This window comes from Chenopodium album, chromosome 26 (assembly GCF_948465745.1).
Source record: "Chenopodium album chromosome 26, dcCheAlbu1.1, whole genome shotgun sequence".
Taxonomy (NCBI): Eukaryota; Viridiplantae; Streptophyta; class Magnoliopsida; order Caryophyllales; family Amaranthaceae; genus Chenopodium; species Chenopodium album.
Genome location: NC_137859.1, coordinates 3,767,489 through 3,785,643, shown reverse-complemented (window position 1 = coordinate 3,785,643; position 18,155 = coordinate 3,767,489). Strand labels below are relative to the sequence as shown.

The following is an 18,155-nucleotide window of genomic DNA, read 5'->3' as shown; positions in this document are numbered from 1 at the left end:
TTTTTGGCTGTTAAAGACTCGAAAACCAACCAAGCACTATGAACGATGGACAGAACAGGAGCACACTAGGTTTCTCGAGACCTTGAAACTCTATGGTCAAGCTTGGCAGAGAATTAAAGTATTAAACTAAATTACCAATTGAGTGATAGTTTCATCAACCGTAAAGATTGATAACAAAAAATCCTACAAAAGTATTACAAATATTCAACATAGAAAATAGAACATTTGCAAGATTAGAGTGATACAACTGTGACAATAGCATATAGTATCATAACCACTCTATTAAACATCAACCATTATACTAATCATATAGAGTATTTATCAACCATTATTATCTACAATTATACTAAACAAGAACTGTGGTAGAGAAAATTCAAAAAAGCACAAACTATATCATTGAATACCTCTGGGCTGGCTCCTGATGGTCATCAACCATATGGAATCTGATCAACATTTGAGGGTATCACATTCACAACCTCAACATTGACAAAACCATCATATTTCATCAACCTCAACCAGAACAAACTAGAAGGGCACTTCGTGAATATTTATCTGAGTATTGAAACAATTGCAAATTATGCAAGATATAATATTTATACAGTTACATAAAATAATTTTATTTCAGCATTAGTACTGATGGATTACACTAGCTTAAATTAAATATATATAATTTTATATAAGTATATTAGAGTTACCGTATAAATTATATAAACATAGAAATCTTTTTTCTACATCGAAGAAATTTTTAATAAAACAAAATTGTGCTTTCATTTTCACATCAAAATACATTGTTGTTTCTCATTTAATTATATTTGTTTTGTAAGTCATTAGAAAGATGCATTTAAATGTTTTTTTAATGATTCATATAATATTTTAGTTGAATCAAGTTAATATTTATAATTTGAACCACTTATAAAAGATGCTAGATTCATCACTGCTTGATTGTTAGCCATTAGAGCTGAAAGAAAATGCAGAAGGATGAGAGGGGACATGGAGTTTTTGTTGAAAATGGTGAATGATGCATGTTCAATAGTTTTGGATACACTATAATATTTATAATGGTTTTGACGCTATAATTTTAGCGTGAATTTTTATTTTTTTATTTACTATGTGATCTTTTTGTCAACTTAGTATTACGGAGGATTAGTTTTTTTTATGGTGAGAACAAAGAAAGGAAAAAACACAAGCAACAAATAAGAAATAACGGTTCGGTTCAAACGGGTCATGGTTTATTAATGATTTGGTATAAACGGTTTTTACCCCGATTTAAACATTTTCGGGTAAGAAACGGTTCGGTTTGATTTCAATTCGGTTTAGAACTGGTTTGGTTCTTATACGGTTTTATTTTATTCGGATCAGTTAGGTTTCGGGTTTACTAAAACACGGTTCTGGTCGGTTTTCGTTTTAAAAAAAAATTATTTTTTTAATCGGCTCGGTTCTCATTTAAGTAGGTTGGTTTTGGGTAGTTAAACGACTTTGGTTTGAAATTTGACAGTACTAATAAAAGGGGTAACATTACATATCCACCAGTCGGCATTAGAATAATTAAATAAGAAATAACATCTTTTCTCTCCTCTTCTTTTTTCCTATAGTTATTTTCCAGTAATTCAATTCCACCACTTTTATATCTTAAGTTCAATTGAAGCATAACTCTTGAAATTGAACTCATTTTTTCGATCCCTAAATTTCGAAAAATCCCTAGGGTTTGCAGTTGCACCAAATTCGTTAAATCACGTCGGGAAATTGAATCGATTCATCGTTCAATGACGGAGGAAGATGGCGAGGAGAGAGAAAGTTTTGTGAAAACTAATTCATTGGAGTCTCGTTGGGTGTATCAAAAAATTATTTCAAACATACTCTCTAGCTAAACAACATAAGTTGATCGACTTCATTTACTTTAAGTTAATCAAATTACGTTGAAGGAACACATCCTTTCTTTTGTGCCTATTAAAGTATCATGTGGAGTATAACTTAGTGTCTGTTCACATTTACTTAATTTCAGTTCTGTTCAGTTCAGTTCAGCTCCAATTAATTCAGTTCTGTTCTGTTCAGCTCCTAATATCCCTCTCTCATAAAATATTCATTACAGTTCAGTTCAGTTCAGCTCTAATCAGTTCAGTTCAGTTTAGCTTTAATCAGTTTAGTTCAGTTCAGCTCAGCTCCAATCAGTTCAATTCAGTTCAGTTCAGCTCAGTTCAGTAAATGTGAACATGCCTTAATTTTACTTTGAATGAGATCACAGCATTGAGTCAAATGTGGACAATTTTGATAGTTCATTTTTAAACAACTTATATAGAGTTATTGTACTTTTGTAAATGCATATTTTAATTGTTAAAAAACTAATTAGTTAAAAATCTAATTGTTTATCCATGTAAATAAATGACAACTTAACAACCATAATGTTTTACGGTTCAGTTGGCTCTAATTTGGTCATACAAATTTAGAGTGGTATCATATAGCTTATTAAAATTTACAATAGTGTACATAATAAACTATTATTTGGGAAAGTCAAGCAAAAATATAAGGAAAAATTGTCCGGAATAATCCGACCTTTGCCTCATCTGCCTAAAATAATCCCACTTTTCTATTACTTCGTATTTTTTAATAATCCGACCTTTGATACCAATCCGCTTTAAATGGTCCCAACCGGTCATTTAGCTTGTTATAGCAAGTTACATGACACGTGTCGGCACTTGATTGGTTTAAAAAAAATAAAAGAAAAAATTAAAAATTTATAATTAATAATTAATTAAAAAACCACTTGTTTCATAAAACTAAATATTAAAAAAAAAAAAATCACCCCCACCACGGCCACCAGCCCACCCACCATCCACGGTTGTCCACCCCCACCAACCCTCCTCTCTGCCTGTCGCCCGACTCCGGAGTGTCGCGCCGACTTCTCTCCCCTCTCCCCTTTGAACCGCCGACTCATGTCCCCCTCCCCCTAAACAACCAACCACCATCGAAAAAACCCTTCCTCCCAATTCCGACCTTCATTCCCTCCTTCCCCTATCCCTTTTCTGACTCCATTCCCTTTTCCGGCCCTTTCCCCTTCCCCTCACCCCGATTTTGGCCCCCCTCCCCTTCCCATGCCCTAGTTTTGTTTTCGAGGACCACCCCTTCTTTTTACGTGCGCCTTGGATTGGACGTTTGGTGGCTTAGAATTGACGAAAGGAGCTGGGGTAGGGGCGTCGATCGGCGCTGGGCTGATGACCGATCTGGGCGCCGGAGCTGGGGTCTGGAACGATGATGGGCGGGGAGGTTTCTGGCTCAAGCTGGTGGTGGTGTTAGATTTTAATTATTTTTTAAAAAAGTTAGTTTTAAATTTGTTAATTAAAATTAATTAGTAATAATCTTTCCTTAAACAAAATTAAAATTAAAAGTTATAATTTTAATCAATCATGTTGTGACAAGTGTATATTAAACTTAATAAGAAAAAAAAATTACCTAGTCTACCGGTTGCAGGTCACTTGGGACCATTCGAAGCAGATTGGTATAAAAGGTCAGATTATTAAAAAATAATCGAAAGGTGGGATTATTTTAGGCGGATGAGGCAAAGGTCGGATTATTCTGGGCAATTTTTCCAAAATATAATTATTAACTAATTTAATTATCAACCTCTGTGTCACATGGTTGTTTGAACTTCCTCAAAAATCAATCAATCAAAGCCTTAATCTCATAAGTGAGGTCGGCTACATGAACCAAATGTGATACTTTCGTCGACTAATCCAAAAAAAATCTTCCTCCATCTCTTATGATCAAATACCAATGGAATTTTTAAATAGAGTAACCACAATTTATAACGTTTCTCCTACTTATCCTACTATAATTAAGACGATCCTTATTAATTCGAGCCCTTCCCAATGCTCTATCCATACAATATTCCCCTAAATTGCTTGGCCTATAAATCCGTATAGTCATCCACAAAAAGAAACTTCCTGCATCCCTTACGATCAAATATCTATTAACCGCAGTTAAATGAAATTTTGAAATATGGTAACCACAATTATCCACATTTCTCTCACTTATTCTTCTACAATTAAGACGATCCTTAAGTAAGGTAAGAAATCAACATTCAATGTGCGCCCACGGTTTCTTTCAGCCTCAAATAATATCAGTTTCAACTTTGCTAAGTCATAAACTCTATCCAAACCCTATCCTCCAAAACTGTCTAGCCTATAAATCCAAGCCCTTCACAATGCTCCCTATGCATACCATACCTTGATACCTCCCTAAACTGCGTGGCCTATAAATCTGAGCCCTTCACAAATGCTCTTTATGCATACCCTATTCCCCTCCCCCTAAACAATCTAGCCTATAAATCCGAGCCATTTACAATGCTCTAACTATCCCATTTCGAGATTAAACCAATCCAAACCCCAAACCCCGAACCCGAACCCCACATATGGCCAATCTCTACTAGGAAGAAGTAGTAGGGAGTAGACTAGTAGTAGTGTGTATTAGACTATTAGTAGTAGAAGAAATCAAAGACATACCAAGGTAACATTACAACCACCTGTCCATGTTACAAATCCAAACCCAGATTTTGGACCTGTCGACGTTAGAACAGTTAAGTAAGAAATAACATTTTCTCTCTCTTCTTCTTCCTACAGTTTTTTCCCAGCAATTCAATTCCACCATTTTTATACCTTAAGCTCAATTGAAGCATCAACTCTTCAATTCAAACTCATTTTTTCGATCCCCAAATCCCGCTAAATCCCTAGGGTTTGCAGTTGCACCAATTTCGTGAAATCACGTCGGAAATTGAATCGATTCATCGTTCAATGGCGGAGGAAGATGGCGAGGAGAGAGAAAGTCTCGTGAAAACTGATTCAATGGAGTCTCGTTGGGTGTATCAATTCGACGATGAATCAGAGATCGGAGTTGATGATGATGATGAGGAAGATGATGGAGATGATTCAGGATCGAAGAATGGCGAAGATTCTGAAGATGAAGAAGATGGTGTTACGCATAGATTGATTCGTACTGGTCCTAGGGTTGATTCTTTCGATGTTGAAGCTCTTGAAGTTCCTGGTACTCATCGACATGATTTTGAGGTTCTTCACTTTCTCTCTTTTCAATGTTTTTTGCGATTATAATTGATGTTTAGTGTTTTTGTTTTGCTTGTGATCATACTTTTCGAGGTTTTGTGAAGAATTTAGGATTAATTTTCCTGTTTTTTCGTTTGAATGTTTCAAATCATACTATAAATATTGGAATACATTAGAATGAACTGTAATTTAGATGATTAAGTGATTTTTATGTGCTTCTCTTAATTTGGAGTAGAAGACGATTGTTGCTGTTGTTTCATTAAGGTATATTAGTTGTTTCATTAAGGTATATTAGTTGCAAGTAACTTTGGTTTTCGGTCATAGGCATATAGGGGTAATGCTGTTTACGTCGACTCCATATCCGTGTGGGTGTTAGTGAGTAATGATGGATGGGAATTAGATTGTTTTATCCTTGGATGTTGTGGCTGGTATTGCGATAGAGTTATACTTTGGGATTGTTTTAGAAAGCAATTCAATCTGGCATTTTTATCAAATTAGATTTCGGAACAGAAGGAAAAAGATCCAAGAGTGAATCGATAGTTGATAATCCTTCCCCATAAAGCTAAATTTTGTCTGTATCAGGATAATAAATTTTAGTAAAGCTGAATCATGCTTTTCCTCGGCAAGTCAGTAGATTATTGATGCTCCTCTTAATTTCAAAAAGCTAAAGAACCTAATGTAGATCATCTTTAAAATGAGTTAGGATAGCAATGAGGGAGAGAAGGAAAGGGAAGGGAGGTAAGGAAAGGGGAAGGAAGGGGTGGTCAAAGGAGAAGGAGAAATGCATTTTACCTCAAAATTTGTTAAAACTTTGGAAGGTTGTGGTTTATTAACAAGGTAGGAAATTGAAACTGTCCCTTGTCCTGTTACCTTCTCTCATTAGGTCAGACAAAACCAAACTAAACCTCAATAAAAGCAAACGGAATTCCAATTCTAGGTGAGAAGAACAATTGTTCAATCACTTTCATGAAGGTTTTTCTTGTAAAGAAGCATGTAACTTGTCCAAATAAAACACAAAATAAATAACATTTTCTCCTTAGTTGCACAAGCTATTGGAGGGAGGCTATCTCTGCTAGAATTTAAATTGGAAAAGCATTTTTGGATTGCCACTTTCCGGCAAACTAAAACAGGGGGATATTCATTAAGACATGCAATTTCATCCAACATAAAAAGTCTTTGGAGGGTCGTACAGCCATGTCTGTGACTCAACTTGTACATAGGCTGTTTCAAGAGAGCTATGGAGTACTTAAAATTGTTGCACAAAGCAGAGTTTGGGAAAATAGTAGTCGATGACTGTTGAGGGAGGGTGAGTAGTAAAGAAGTAATATATTTACGAAGTATATATATTGATATTGGCCATGTTGTGGAGTAAGTAGAAGATTAAGCAATATATTGACTATAAGGTCACTTCAGGGCATTTTTTCTTGGAGCCAGATAGGTGATTCACATGAAACGAAGCTATTATGCTCCCATTGCCTGGTTTCCTCATCACAGTGCAAAGAGACGAAGATAACATCAAGTTACTTGATTAGTTATGCAGCTCTTTCACTATACCTAAGTTAGAGAAACAACTGAAGCACTTGTAGTCATTGCCTTGCCATAAGTTTGTAGAGATACAATTAGACTGTAATAGGTGACCTGCTCTGGCCCCAATGTTAGAAATCTCAATATTTTCTGATCAAATGTAGGAATTGAATTAAACAGAAAATCCGCTAATTGATTTCAGGATTTTTTATAATAAAAATCAGCAAAGCAATGAATTAAGTCATTATATTTTTTTGGATTTTTAGTGAAGCTGTACTAATGATTCTATTCGTTTGCTGATGCAAAGTAACATGAGGAGTTGTATTACTGGTATTCAGGCACATTGGCATGATTGTCTTATCTATTATGATTAAAAAAAAAAAAAAAAAACAAAAGCCTTGTTAGTTTTACTCGTTAGAATGTAGGATTCGTAGGTTTAAATCCTGTTATGTTTGATTCCCTTCTTGTTCTTTCTCTTATTTTCAGTCTACTGCCAATTATATGTTTTATTTCCTCTGTGCTCCGTCCCTCAAATATTTTCCCATAATCCATTTTCGGACGTCCTTTTGAATTTGTCACATACCATAAGTGGGTATAAGTAACCACTACTTTAATCTCACAAACTTGATTTTGGTCCCACCAATTTTCTCTTTCACCAACTCACATGCTTCAACTTTGCCTTCCCCTTAATAAAGTGAACATGGGCTATGGGGCAATCTTTGGGGAACCTATAGGCTATAGAGTATAATATACTCCGTAATCAAATGATCTTAAGATATGCTGAGGTATATGTCTGTCTGCCGCCGATTTGAATGGGAAATCATTAGCATGATGCTTTCTGGGGGCTAGTCACCTCCGTTTATGAATATATCAAGTGATCCTTTAAGATAAGTGTTGTCTGATGCTTGCTGAATGTTCTATGTATATTTTATTGTTTGTAGAGAATTAGAGATTAGAGAAATTGGTGTGGTCCATGTAGAGGGATCTGTCTTGATTCTCATTTTTCCACGCACTTAAGCCTATACTATTACATTATATTGAGCCTTAAAAGACAATGTAGGCTTCAAAGTGCTAGCCGGTTCCCCATACTCCATAGAGGTAACAATGCGTTTGCCCCTCCCCTTATTCCACTGTGGGCAGGTGCTTCATTCAGGCTCTAGGGTACTTGTAAAATGGTATTTTTATCATGCGTATTGAACTTGATAGTTGGACAATTATTCCTAGGGTGAATGAAGGCATGTCTTCTGTTAATACGTTACGATGAAACCAACCCTTGAGTGATTAATGACATTGAATATTAGAAAGTGAAATTGATCTTTGAAAGTCTTATCTGCAGGAATTTGGTGCTTGGAGGGATATTGTACTTATTTTCCAGACACTTGGGTTTGTGTTTGGTGATGTTGGAACAAGTCAATTATACACCTTCAGTGTGATGTTTGACAAAGCCCCTATCAAAGGAAAAGAGGATGTGCTTGGTGCTTTATCGCTTGTTTTGTACACCTTAATCCTAATTCCTCTAGTCAAGTATATACTTGTTGTTTTATGGGCAAATGATGATGGTGAAGGTATATCTTTTTGTTTCTAGCCAAATCTTTTTGGATTTTTACTCTGTTTCAAGCTTCATTTTGCTAATTTCTTCATTGACTAATCCAGACTTCCTTTCCTTTATTGGCCTGTAATACTGCAGGTGGTACATTCGCTTTATATTCATTGATCTGTAGACATGCTAGGGTTAGTCTCATTCCTAATCAACTTCCATCAGATGCTCGTATATCAAGCTTCAGGCTAAAGGTACCATCTCCAGAGCTTGAGAGATCTCTTAAGATCAAGGAGCGTCTGGAGAATTCCTTAGGCTTGAAGAAGCTTCTTTTAATGTTGGTTCTTGCTGGTACCTCCATGGTCATAGCTGATGGGATTGTTACCCCGGCAATGTCAGGTGCTTATGCTGCTCCTTGTGCTTCCCTTTGTGCTTTTTTGTTTGCTTTGTCATGTGGGTATTTGCTTTATGAGACATCTAATTTTACCGATTTTGTTTCATTTCCTCCTTTGCAGTGATGTCAGCTGTTGACGGTTTGAAGGTTGGAATATCTGCCATAAAGCATGGTATGTCCTTATTAACGTATAATTCTTTCTCGGAAAGATAAATTGTAACAATTATTATTTAACAGTCTTGCCCATATTTTGTACTTCATTTTTGTAGTCTAGTACCTGTATGTTGTATAGTCACCTCTGTTGGTGGCTATGCGGTTCTTGGTATTTCTATTTTCCTTGTAATGGCAAATATGAAAGCCATGATAAGGCCTTTCTTTATTCGTTTCGAATTGCAAGCATTTCCCCTATCATTTGTTCAGTTGCATTCATACTATTGTACACTACTTGTAATGGTATCCTTGCTCGGATCTACTTCTCGTAGTTTGTTACATCTGCCCGGCTTGAATGGTGTGTTTTAGGCTTAAACCAATCTTAAATCCTGCAATAATCATTTATAATCTTTCTTTGTGCAGAGGAAGTTGTGATGGTTGCAGTGGCACTTCTCATACTCCTGTTCAGCCTGCAGCGTTATGGTACCAGTAAAATGGGATTCATAGTTGGCCCTGCTTTATTTATATGGTTCTGCTGTCTGGCTGGTATTGGAATCCACAACTTGCTGAAGTATGATCGAGATGTCTGGAAGGCTTTTAACCCTATCCACATCTACTTCTATTTCAAAAGGAACAAAATACAGGCTTGGTATGCTCTTGGGGGTTGTCTCCTATGTGCAACAGGTACACATTTAGTATATTGTTGATGAGATGATTAAATTGCACTGGTTATTTGTATTACAACCACCCCCCCCCCTCCCCCCACACACACACACCCTACCCACTCACATACAAACTGTTAAATTTGGTTCTTGTTTAGCTAACTATTGACTTCTTCCTATTATTGTTGTCGCTTGATTTTAAATGTCTTTACCCTTTTCAAAGGGGCAGATCTGAAATTTGCTCCTATGGTCTTTTAAAGTTACTCACTTGAAATTTGCTCCTATGATCTGAAATTTGCTCCTATGGTCTTTTTTTTTTTTTTTTTTTTTTTTTTTTTTTTTTTTTTTTTTTTTTTTTTTTTTTTTAACTTTTAGACTGGATTTGAATAGAATTTTCAATGTATTATAGCAGAATAGGTCAAATATGCTCCTCTTGTCGTTGCTTGATGTTAGGGTATCACAAACTTAGAACTTAGACTACCTAGCATTTTGATTTCTTGACATCCATGAGTGGCTTGCTGTTAGAAAGTTGAGGAGTTGCAAGTGTGAAAATATCTAAATTTTGCAGTGCTATTGAATTTATTGACCCTTGTTCAAAATCACTTTATATACTTGAAAATTGCTGTTCAGGTTCTGAAGCTATGTTTGCTGACCTTTGCTACTTTTCAGTGAGATCAGTTCAGGTAAAGTGACTTGGGCTACTAACCACTTTCTGTGCTTTATTGGTTTTATAAGAATATAAAATTGAATCATAAATATCTCACTGATTTTTTGTTGGTTGTTTGCAGCTCACTTTTGTGTTTCTTGTATTTCCATGCCTCCTTTTGGGATACCTTGGCCAGGCAGCTTATCTCATGCAGAATCCAGGAGATTGCGCCCAAGCATTTTACTCATCTGTACCTAGTAAGTTTTATCCTTGTACCGTAACTTCACTGTTCATTCAAGTACATTGGGCATAATCATATTCTGGGTACTGCATCATTAGCCTTTCAACTCAGGCTTCTATTGCACTTCAAACTTAAACAGCAACCTTTCTCGCATAGAATGAAGATTTGACTATTTTAGAGATGTGAAAGAAGCCTTAGCTTTATTTGTTTTACTACTTTAATACTTTTTGTCTTGTGCATGTTCTAGCCTCCTGTTCTTACCTTGGATTAAGCATTTGTTTTCCATATGGGCTCCTTTTTTTACCACCTGGGAGGATGGGAAATCTGTTCATTTATATTTGTAATCCCCCGTATTTTTAAATATTTTATAAATGAAAATTTATTTTATTTATAATATTTATTTGTTATTTTTCATAATTTAATTTCAAAAGTTTCAAATTATTAATCTGGGTCGAAAATTATTTGAACAAATTATTTTATGCACCTTTATTCTACAATTTATGTCCAATCATACAAGCCTAACCCATTTGTTTACTTAATCGACCCATTATTTTTATGAGGCCCAATCTTTCTTTTTACCCTACAATAATTCTCTCCTATAAATATCCCATGAATCTCCAAAAAATTTCCCACACAAAAAGGTTAGTCTTATTTCCATCCTCCTTTGTTTCATTTTATTTCTTTTGCAAGTTTGAATTTATTTTAATTCGATTTTATTCGACACTATTTCTTTTGGGTTTGAATTTATTTGAACACTGAATTTAATCACTTACTACTTTTATTGGGTTTTGAATAAGGGCCTTAATGGTTCCAAGTTGTATGACTTAATTTGGTTTCATTCGTTGGTTTTGAAACTTATTTATAACTGATTTAGTTTTTCCGCTGCTATTTTCTGATAAAGCCTTAACGTTTGAACACGTGGCGGTAGCACGCCAGTAATTCTCTTGAATATTGTTCAGGGTCCTCAGAGGTTTAAAGAGAGAATTATTGGGGTGTTACAAAGTGGTATCAGAGCTTTGGTTCGATTTAATTACCACTAAAGTTACTTTAAAAGTTTTTGGGCGCCTAATGTTTTAAATCTTATGATTCTGGATTTTATGACATGATTTAAGGTTAAACTTTAATTTCAAAAAAATTATTTTATTTTAATTAAAATAATTCGGCAGTTTAAATAAAAATATATGTATTTTTATAAATTACTATGTTATGAATTATTTTTGAAATTAGTTGAATCTACGTACTTATTTTATTCTTTGATCCTTAGTATTATTTATTTTATTTTATGTGTGAGATTTGGGTAGTCTTAATAAGGGCATATAGGACAGATGATTTCTTTCTATGTGCATTATAATTTAATTCTTGGTGCCATTTATTTTGAATGTAGTTTTTATGCAAGTTATATTTAATTGTATATGTTTTATATAATCATGCAAATTTGGGTGTTGTGATCACCTAGAATCATGTGTAAGGATTAAAGAATACAATATAGATTAATTTGTGATGATTTGTGCAATGTAATGTGTATGTATGGATGATCATTATATGAAGCATGTAATTATGTGACTATTTGGTTATGCTTATTTAATGATGTTATTTATTATTTATTTGGTGCTTTAGGTTATTGGTAAGATCTATATTTTTATTATTTAATATCTCCTTCAATTTTTGCAACCAATGAGTGTTTATTTGAGAAACCTTATGATCAAATTAGGAATGTACTTGGAGAATTGATGAATATATATATTTGGTGATGATAAACTACGCGAGAGGAGTGTATGAATTTTGCTTTGGTCAAGCCGCATACTTTAAGGAGAGTGGAGACCCTGCTTTTTTGTAGAACTAGGTAGTGAAAGATGAGTTTTTGTTGTTTTGAATTGCCATGAGAATTTGAGGAGCATAACTTTGGTGGAAAGAGAATAGGGATACGATTCGTAAGACAATTGACTTTCGTTAGGAGAATTTGAAAACCAAGCTGGAGAGAAAAAAATTTTGAGGAGCCCATGGATTCATAAACATGGAAATATAAATCAGGCCTTTTGGGTTAATAATGTATTAACAATCATTATGGATTTAATGAATCGAGTATTTCCATGAGTACAGTAATTCGATATATGTATGGCTTTATTAATGATATCTTGCTATACTTGAAGAGTGAGGAGAATTATAATAGACATTTGAGGATTCTGTGACATTTTAGGGACGACTTGTAATATGCTCAGTTTTCAAAGTGTGAATTTTTATTAATGAAAGTAAGTTTCATTTTGGGACAAAAAAATTCAAGTGGTGAGTAAGTGGTCTACACCTAACAATGTGACCGATATAAGTTTTTTATTGGGATTAGATGTTTAAAGAGGGCTGTAAAGGACTTTTGAGGATTGTTGTATATACATTGATGAAAGAGAGTTAGTTTGAATGAGATGAGAAGTGTAAACAAGCCTTTTAACTCTTAAAGAACATTTAATCGTTGCACTTGTTTTAGTCTTGCCTAATAGGAGTGGTGGCCTTGAAGTTTTTACTTAATGGATGTGTGTTGCAACAAAATGGAAAAAAAATGATAATGCTTCTTGCCAAGGCAAATCTTATGAGACCAATTACCCTACCATGATCTTGAGATTGCGTATATATTGTTTACATTGGAGATTCATTTGAAATACAGTGTCACCTGTAAGATTTTTACAGCTCTTAATAGCCTTCAGTTGTTAGCTAAGGAGAACTAAAGGGACTATTGAGTGCCTATGAATTGAACTATTCAAATTTGAGGAAATTATAGAATAACAAGTTATGGATAAATTATTACAGAAAGAAGAAATGAAAAAGAAATGCCTAATGATATTATTGAGGTGAGTTACGGGGGCGTAACTCTTTTCTTTAAGAGGGGTAGAATGCGATGTAATTTCGCGCTTTTTACCTCAATTATGCTATTTATTGCTTGAGTTTGCATTATTTTGCTTATTAATATGCACTATTGTTGTATTTACATGCAATTAAAGTATGTAAACTTTGGCCAAGTATGAGTCTATTAAGCATAAAGTTCAGTTTGTTGAGTGTGCATGTTGAGAATCAATCAATTTACAGCAATATAAAACACAAAAGTTTGAATGGTTTTGAAAAATTTATGGCTTTTGGGTTAAGTTTCGAGGGCGAAACTTCTTTTAAGAGGGGTAGATTGTAATCCCCCGTATTTTTAAATATTTTATAAATGAAAATTTATTTTATTTATAATATTTATTTGTTATTTTTCATAATTTAATTTCAAAAGTTTCAAATTATTAATCTGGGTCGAAAATTATTTGAACAAATTATTTTATGCACCTTTATTCTACAATTTATGTCCAATCATACAAGCCTAACCCATTTGTTTACTTAATCGACCCATTATTTTTATGAGGCCCAATCTTTCTTTTTACCCTACAATAATTCTCTCCTATAAATATCCCATGAATCTCCAAAAAATTTCCCACACAAAAAGGTTAGTCTTATTTCCATCCTCCTTTGTTTCATTTTATTTCTTTTGCAAGTTTGAATTTATTTTAATTCGATTTTATTCGACACTATTTCTTTTGGGTTTGAATTTATTTGAACACTGAATTTAATCACTTACTACTTTTATTGGGTTTTGAATAAGGGCCTTAATGGTTCCAAGTTGTATGACTTAATTTGGTTTCATTCGTTGGTTTTGAAACTTATTTATAACTGATTTAGTTTTTCCGCTGCTATTTTCTGATAAAGCCTTAACGTTTGAACACGTGGCGGTAGCACGCCAGTAATTCTCTTGAATATTGTTCAGGGTCCTCAGAGGTTTAAAGAGAGAATTATTGGGGTGTTACAATATTACTCCTTAGTAAGTTTGCCTGTGTTTGCTCAATTTGAGCAACTAAAATACAAATTCCATGGCCTTTGTTAGTTAGAAATACAAATTCTATGGCCTTTGTTAGCAAGAATGGTCTTGGTAAATTTTCATTCGATGAACTTTATAGGTGGAGAAGCTATTGTTGTCCCAATGCTCCTATCAGCTGGCGCTAGTGTTGTATATGTGTGTGTGTGTGCGCGCGCGCGCGTGTGTGAAACTGTTTTTTTGTCCCTTTGGTTGTTCTTTCCATTCTTACTTCTTTGCAGCTGATTAGCAACTCAATATGTAAGCTTTCACTAGGACTATACTACCCTAGGTACCTTTTGATAGCATGGGATAGTTGGAACAATGTAGGTTCTTTTTATGCACTTGGGATTGGATGAAGGGTGAGGGTGTTATCTGTAAACTAGAAAGCACTTTCTTTTGTTCTATCCATATTACTGGGAAAAGAAACACTAACTAAAAATGTTTCATTTGCTTTTTCAGGTGGCGCCTTTTGGCCTGTTTTCATTATTGCTAACATTGCTGCACTGATTGCTAGTCGAGATATGACTACTGCTACATTTTCGTGTATAAAGCAATCAACTGCACTTGGCTGCTTTCCTCGACTTAAAATCATCCATACATCACGAAAGTTCATGGGCCAGATCTACATTCCTGTTCTGAACTGGTTTTTGCTTGCAGCCAGTGTGGTGTTGGTCTGCTCTGTTCCAAGTATTACAGAGATTGGGAATTCATATGGTAATTTCTTACTCCATGGTCTCTCAAATTGCTTTCCTTTTGTTATTTGTCTTTCTTTGAGCTGAAAAAGTGATGAAATAGCTATGGGTATTAGGGCCTGCTATATATGTTTTCTCTGGCACTGGTTTAAAAATGTCTTTGTGAATGTAACTGTAGAAATGATAATATATTTGCTGATTAAACATTTAAAAAATAAAATACAAGTAATGTGCACCAAAGTTCAGATATTTAGGTAATTGTAGAAAAGTTGGGCAATGGAGGAAAGCTGACAAAGAGCTGAACTGAGAGTGAAACTTGATCAACTGAGAAAAAGTGCTTGTTTTATTGATATCTTAGTTTGATTCTTGTAAGAAGTCATGTTGGAATAGGGTAGAATAGGTTGTCTGGTTGAGCCTATCGAGTGAGAATAAGGGGTTCACGGTTGGTGTTTTGATTTTGTGTTATTTATATGTAGTTTCTATTACTTAAAAGCTGATCAAGCCTGTTATATGTGCTATCAACTGAAAAGAAGTACCTGTTCCTTCTTTCACAACCTTTTGTAACCCAAAGATTGGTAAGGGGTCATGTGAATTATTCTTGTTTTCAGAAAGGATGCAATGAATAGATCAGTAGTATTGAGAGTCCCATCTATCGTTGGGCTGACCAGTTACTCAGTGGTCTAGGTCATGGTAATTAGGTGGACGAGTCATTTATTTGGTGGCATGGTATGATGCTTTTTTTGGAGCTTATGTTGCTTTGGTAGAGACAGCAATGTAGAATAAGTTTGTTACTTCATGTGTCTCCTAAATTAATAGTTCCATAAATGATTTGGTCTGAGAGAAAGCCAATTGTTTCCATCTTTGTTTGAATTTTCTATGGAAAGGGGAAATGCATGTCATTTGCTTCTATTTTGCACGCCTTGTTATGGTGGTATATTTTTGTAATTATGTGTTTTTTTTTTTTTTTTAACTTTTAATATTCTGATTTGAATTTTGTTGTATCCTTTGCTTTGCTAATGATTAGGGCCTAATAAGTGTCATCCTAATGGGACTGTTATTGTAGATTTGTATGGACCTTAGCCAAGCTGTGAGCTTTCACTTGCTTTATTTGTATGCTTGGTTGTTGGAACAGTTTGCTTCTAAAATTTAATTTCCCTGAATATAAAGTCAGCAAAAAAAATTGTTTCAAGTAATGTTTCCCTTCAGTCTTGGTTTGATTGTAGTTTGTACAGATTTTTTTATTTTTTTATTTATTTATTTTTTCCTTCTGATAATGTTTCCTCCCCCGACATAATCAGTGTATGTCTCAATAGAATTTATGTGGCATAGCGTTTACTCCTTAAGTGTACAGAAGGTGGATTCAATTGTGGTTCCAGTGACGTTTTAAAAAATAATATTTTCTTCTCTAAAATTGTCCCTATTTTGTTTGTCTTACCTTTTGAAAATATAAGTGGGCACAAGTAGCTGTTTGTTTTTTTTGACATTTCTACAAGAATTATACAAGATCTTGTTGATGGAGCAGAATCATGATTAAATGTCATAATTCATATTAGTAGTGCTTGCATCTTTGTTTATTCTACTATTTCTCCATTTTATGTATACTTCAATTCGTTGGAATTCCATTTCATCTTGGTTCAGCAATCAATGAAGATGAACTGTATCTATGCTTATTTTATCTCTAAGTGTTCAAGTTTAAGTTTTTTAGCTCCATTTAAATCCAATTTGCGAATTCTATTCTAATAGTGTTTCATTTTATTTATGTTTTATTTTTTTTATGGCAGGCATTGCTGAGCTGGGAGTTATGATGATGACCACAATTTTGGTAACCCTTGTTATGCTTCTTATTTGGCAGATAAATATCGTTACTGTTGTGGCCTTTCTTGTTGTCTTCATGGGGATAGAATTAACTTTCTTCTCCTCAGTTTTATGGTTTGTGGGTGATGGAAGTTGGATCATACTGCTATTTGCTGTAGTTATGTTTCTTATGATGTGTGTATGGAACTATGGGAGTAAACTGAAATATGAGACTGAAGTCAAGCAAAAGATGTCTATGGATCTTCTCCGACAGCTGGGCCCTAATCTTGGGACCATTAGAGCTCCGGGTATAGGCTTGGTTTACAATGAGCTAGTAAGAGGAATACCAGCCATATTTGGTCATTTTATAACCACCCTTCCTGCTATTCACTCCATGATTATTTTTGTCTGCATCAAGTATGTCCCAGTGTCGATGGTGCCACAGAATGAAAGATTCCTCTTCCGACGTGTGTGCTCAAAGAGCTATCACATGTTTCGTTGCATTGCCCGGTAAGGTTTTTTTTTAGTTGAACATATGCTTCTTGCATTTTCATGAAGATATGTTCTCTTGCATTTTCATTTATAAAAGTATGGTCAGATGCTGCTATGTCATTGGAGTTTGAGTTAAAATGGTTTGATAATGGACAGGTATGGGTATAAAGATGTTCGCAAAGAGACTCATCAGATTTTCGAGCAGTTACTTATTGACAGCCTTGAGAAATTTATTCGCCGAGAAGCGCAAGAACGATCTCTAGAAAGTGATGGTGACGGCGATGACTATACAGATTACGAGGAAGAATCTTTTTCAAATTTCCTTGTTGCCCAAAATGGAAGTGCCTTTTCACTTGGCGTTCCTCTTCTAACAGATTTCAATGACACAAATGTGCGCATTTCAGAGCCAAGCACTTCTGGAGGGATGAAGCCAGACACTCCATCAGACACATCTGATCCAGAACAAAGTCTTGAGAGGGAGCTGTCCTTCATTCATCAGGCTAAGGAATCCGGGGTTGTTTATCTGCTAGGTCATGGTGATATTAGGGCAAGAAAAGATTCTTGGTTTGTCAAAAAGCTTGTTGTAAATTACTTTTACGCCTTCTTACGGAAGAACAGCCGCAGAGGAACTGCAAACTTGAGTGTGCCTCATTCTCATCTAATGCAAGTAGGCATGACGTACATGGTTTGAATGTGGTGTAGGAATAGTGAGATTTTTGTATATCATCAAGATTGAATCAAGGGGGCTGGAGCTCTAAACAGGCCTTTTGTGATTACAAAAGTGGTTTATCAATTTTCTGAAGAGGATGTCTTCGTAGATTTGAACCTGTAGAATTTTGGGAAGGTTCAGAAGTCATGCTGAGTCCAAGGTTCAACTTACTTGAATTTAAATGTATTAAGAGAGGTGTATACTCAATAGATACTTGTAACATGCCAATATTCTTTCACCCATAGAGGAATTTTTCTTTTGAGAAAGTATTTTTTTACTCAGCTCAATTGGTTCCTCGTCGATCAGATGTGGATGCATCTCTAACAGTTTGTAAAGTTGAGTTTGATCAATATATTTGGCTTTTCTTCTGTGCCTTTTCTAGAGAA

At 34.7% G+C, this 18,155-nt stretch overlaps 1 protein-coding gene across 1 annotated transcript; it reads left to right on the top strand.

Moving 5' to 3' along the window:
• The first annotated feature begins 4,508 nt into the window (after window positions 1–4,508).
• Window positions 4,509–18,142, top strand: LOC145616439 (potassium transporter 7-like). Its single transcript, XM_081671153.1, has 10 exons — window positions 4,509–5,057; window positions 7,912–8,140; window positions 8,263–8,511; window positions 8,628–8,678; window positions 9,080–9,340; window positions 9,949–10,001; window positions 10,107–10,221; window positions 14,542–14,796; window positions 16,556–17,078; window positions 17,217–18,142. The coding sequence occupies exons 1-10, from the start codon at window positions 4,785–4,787 to the stop codon at window positions 17,749–17,751; spliced, it is 2,544 nt and encodes an 847-aa protein (XP_081527279.1). The 5' UTR covers window positions 4,509–4,784; the 3' UTR covers window positions 17,752–18,142.
• The last annotated feature ends 13 nt before the right edge of the window (window positions 18,143–18,155 follow it).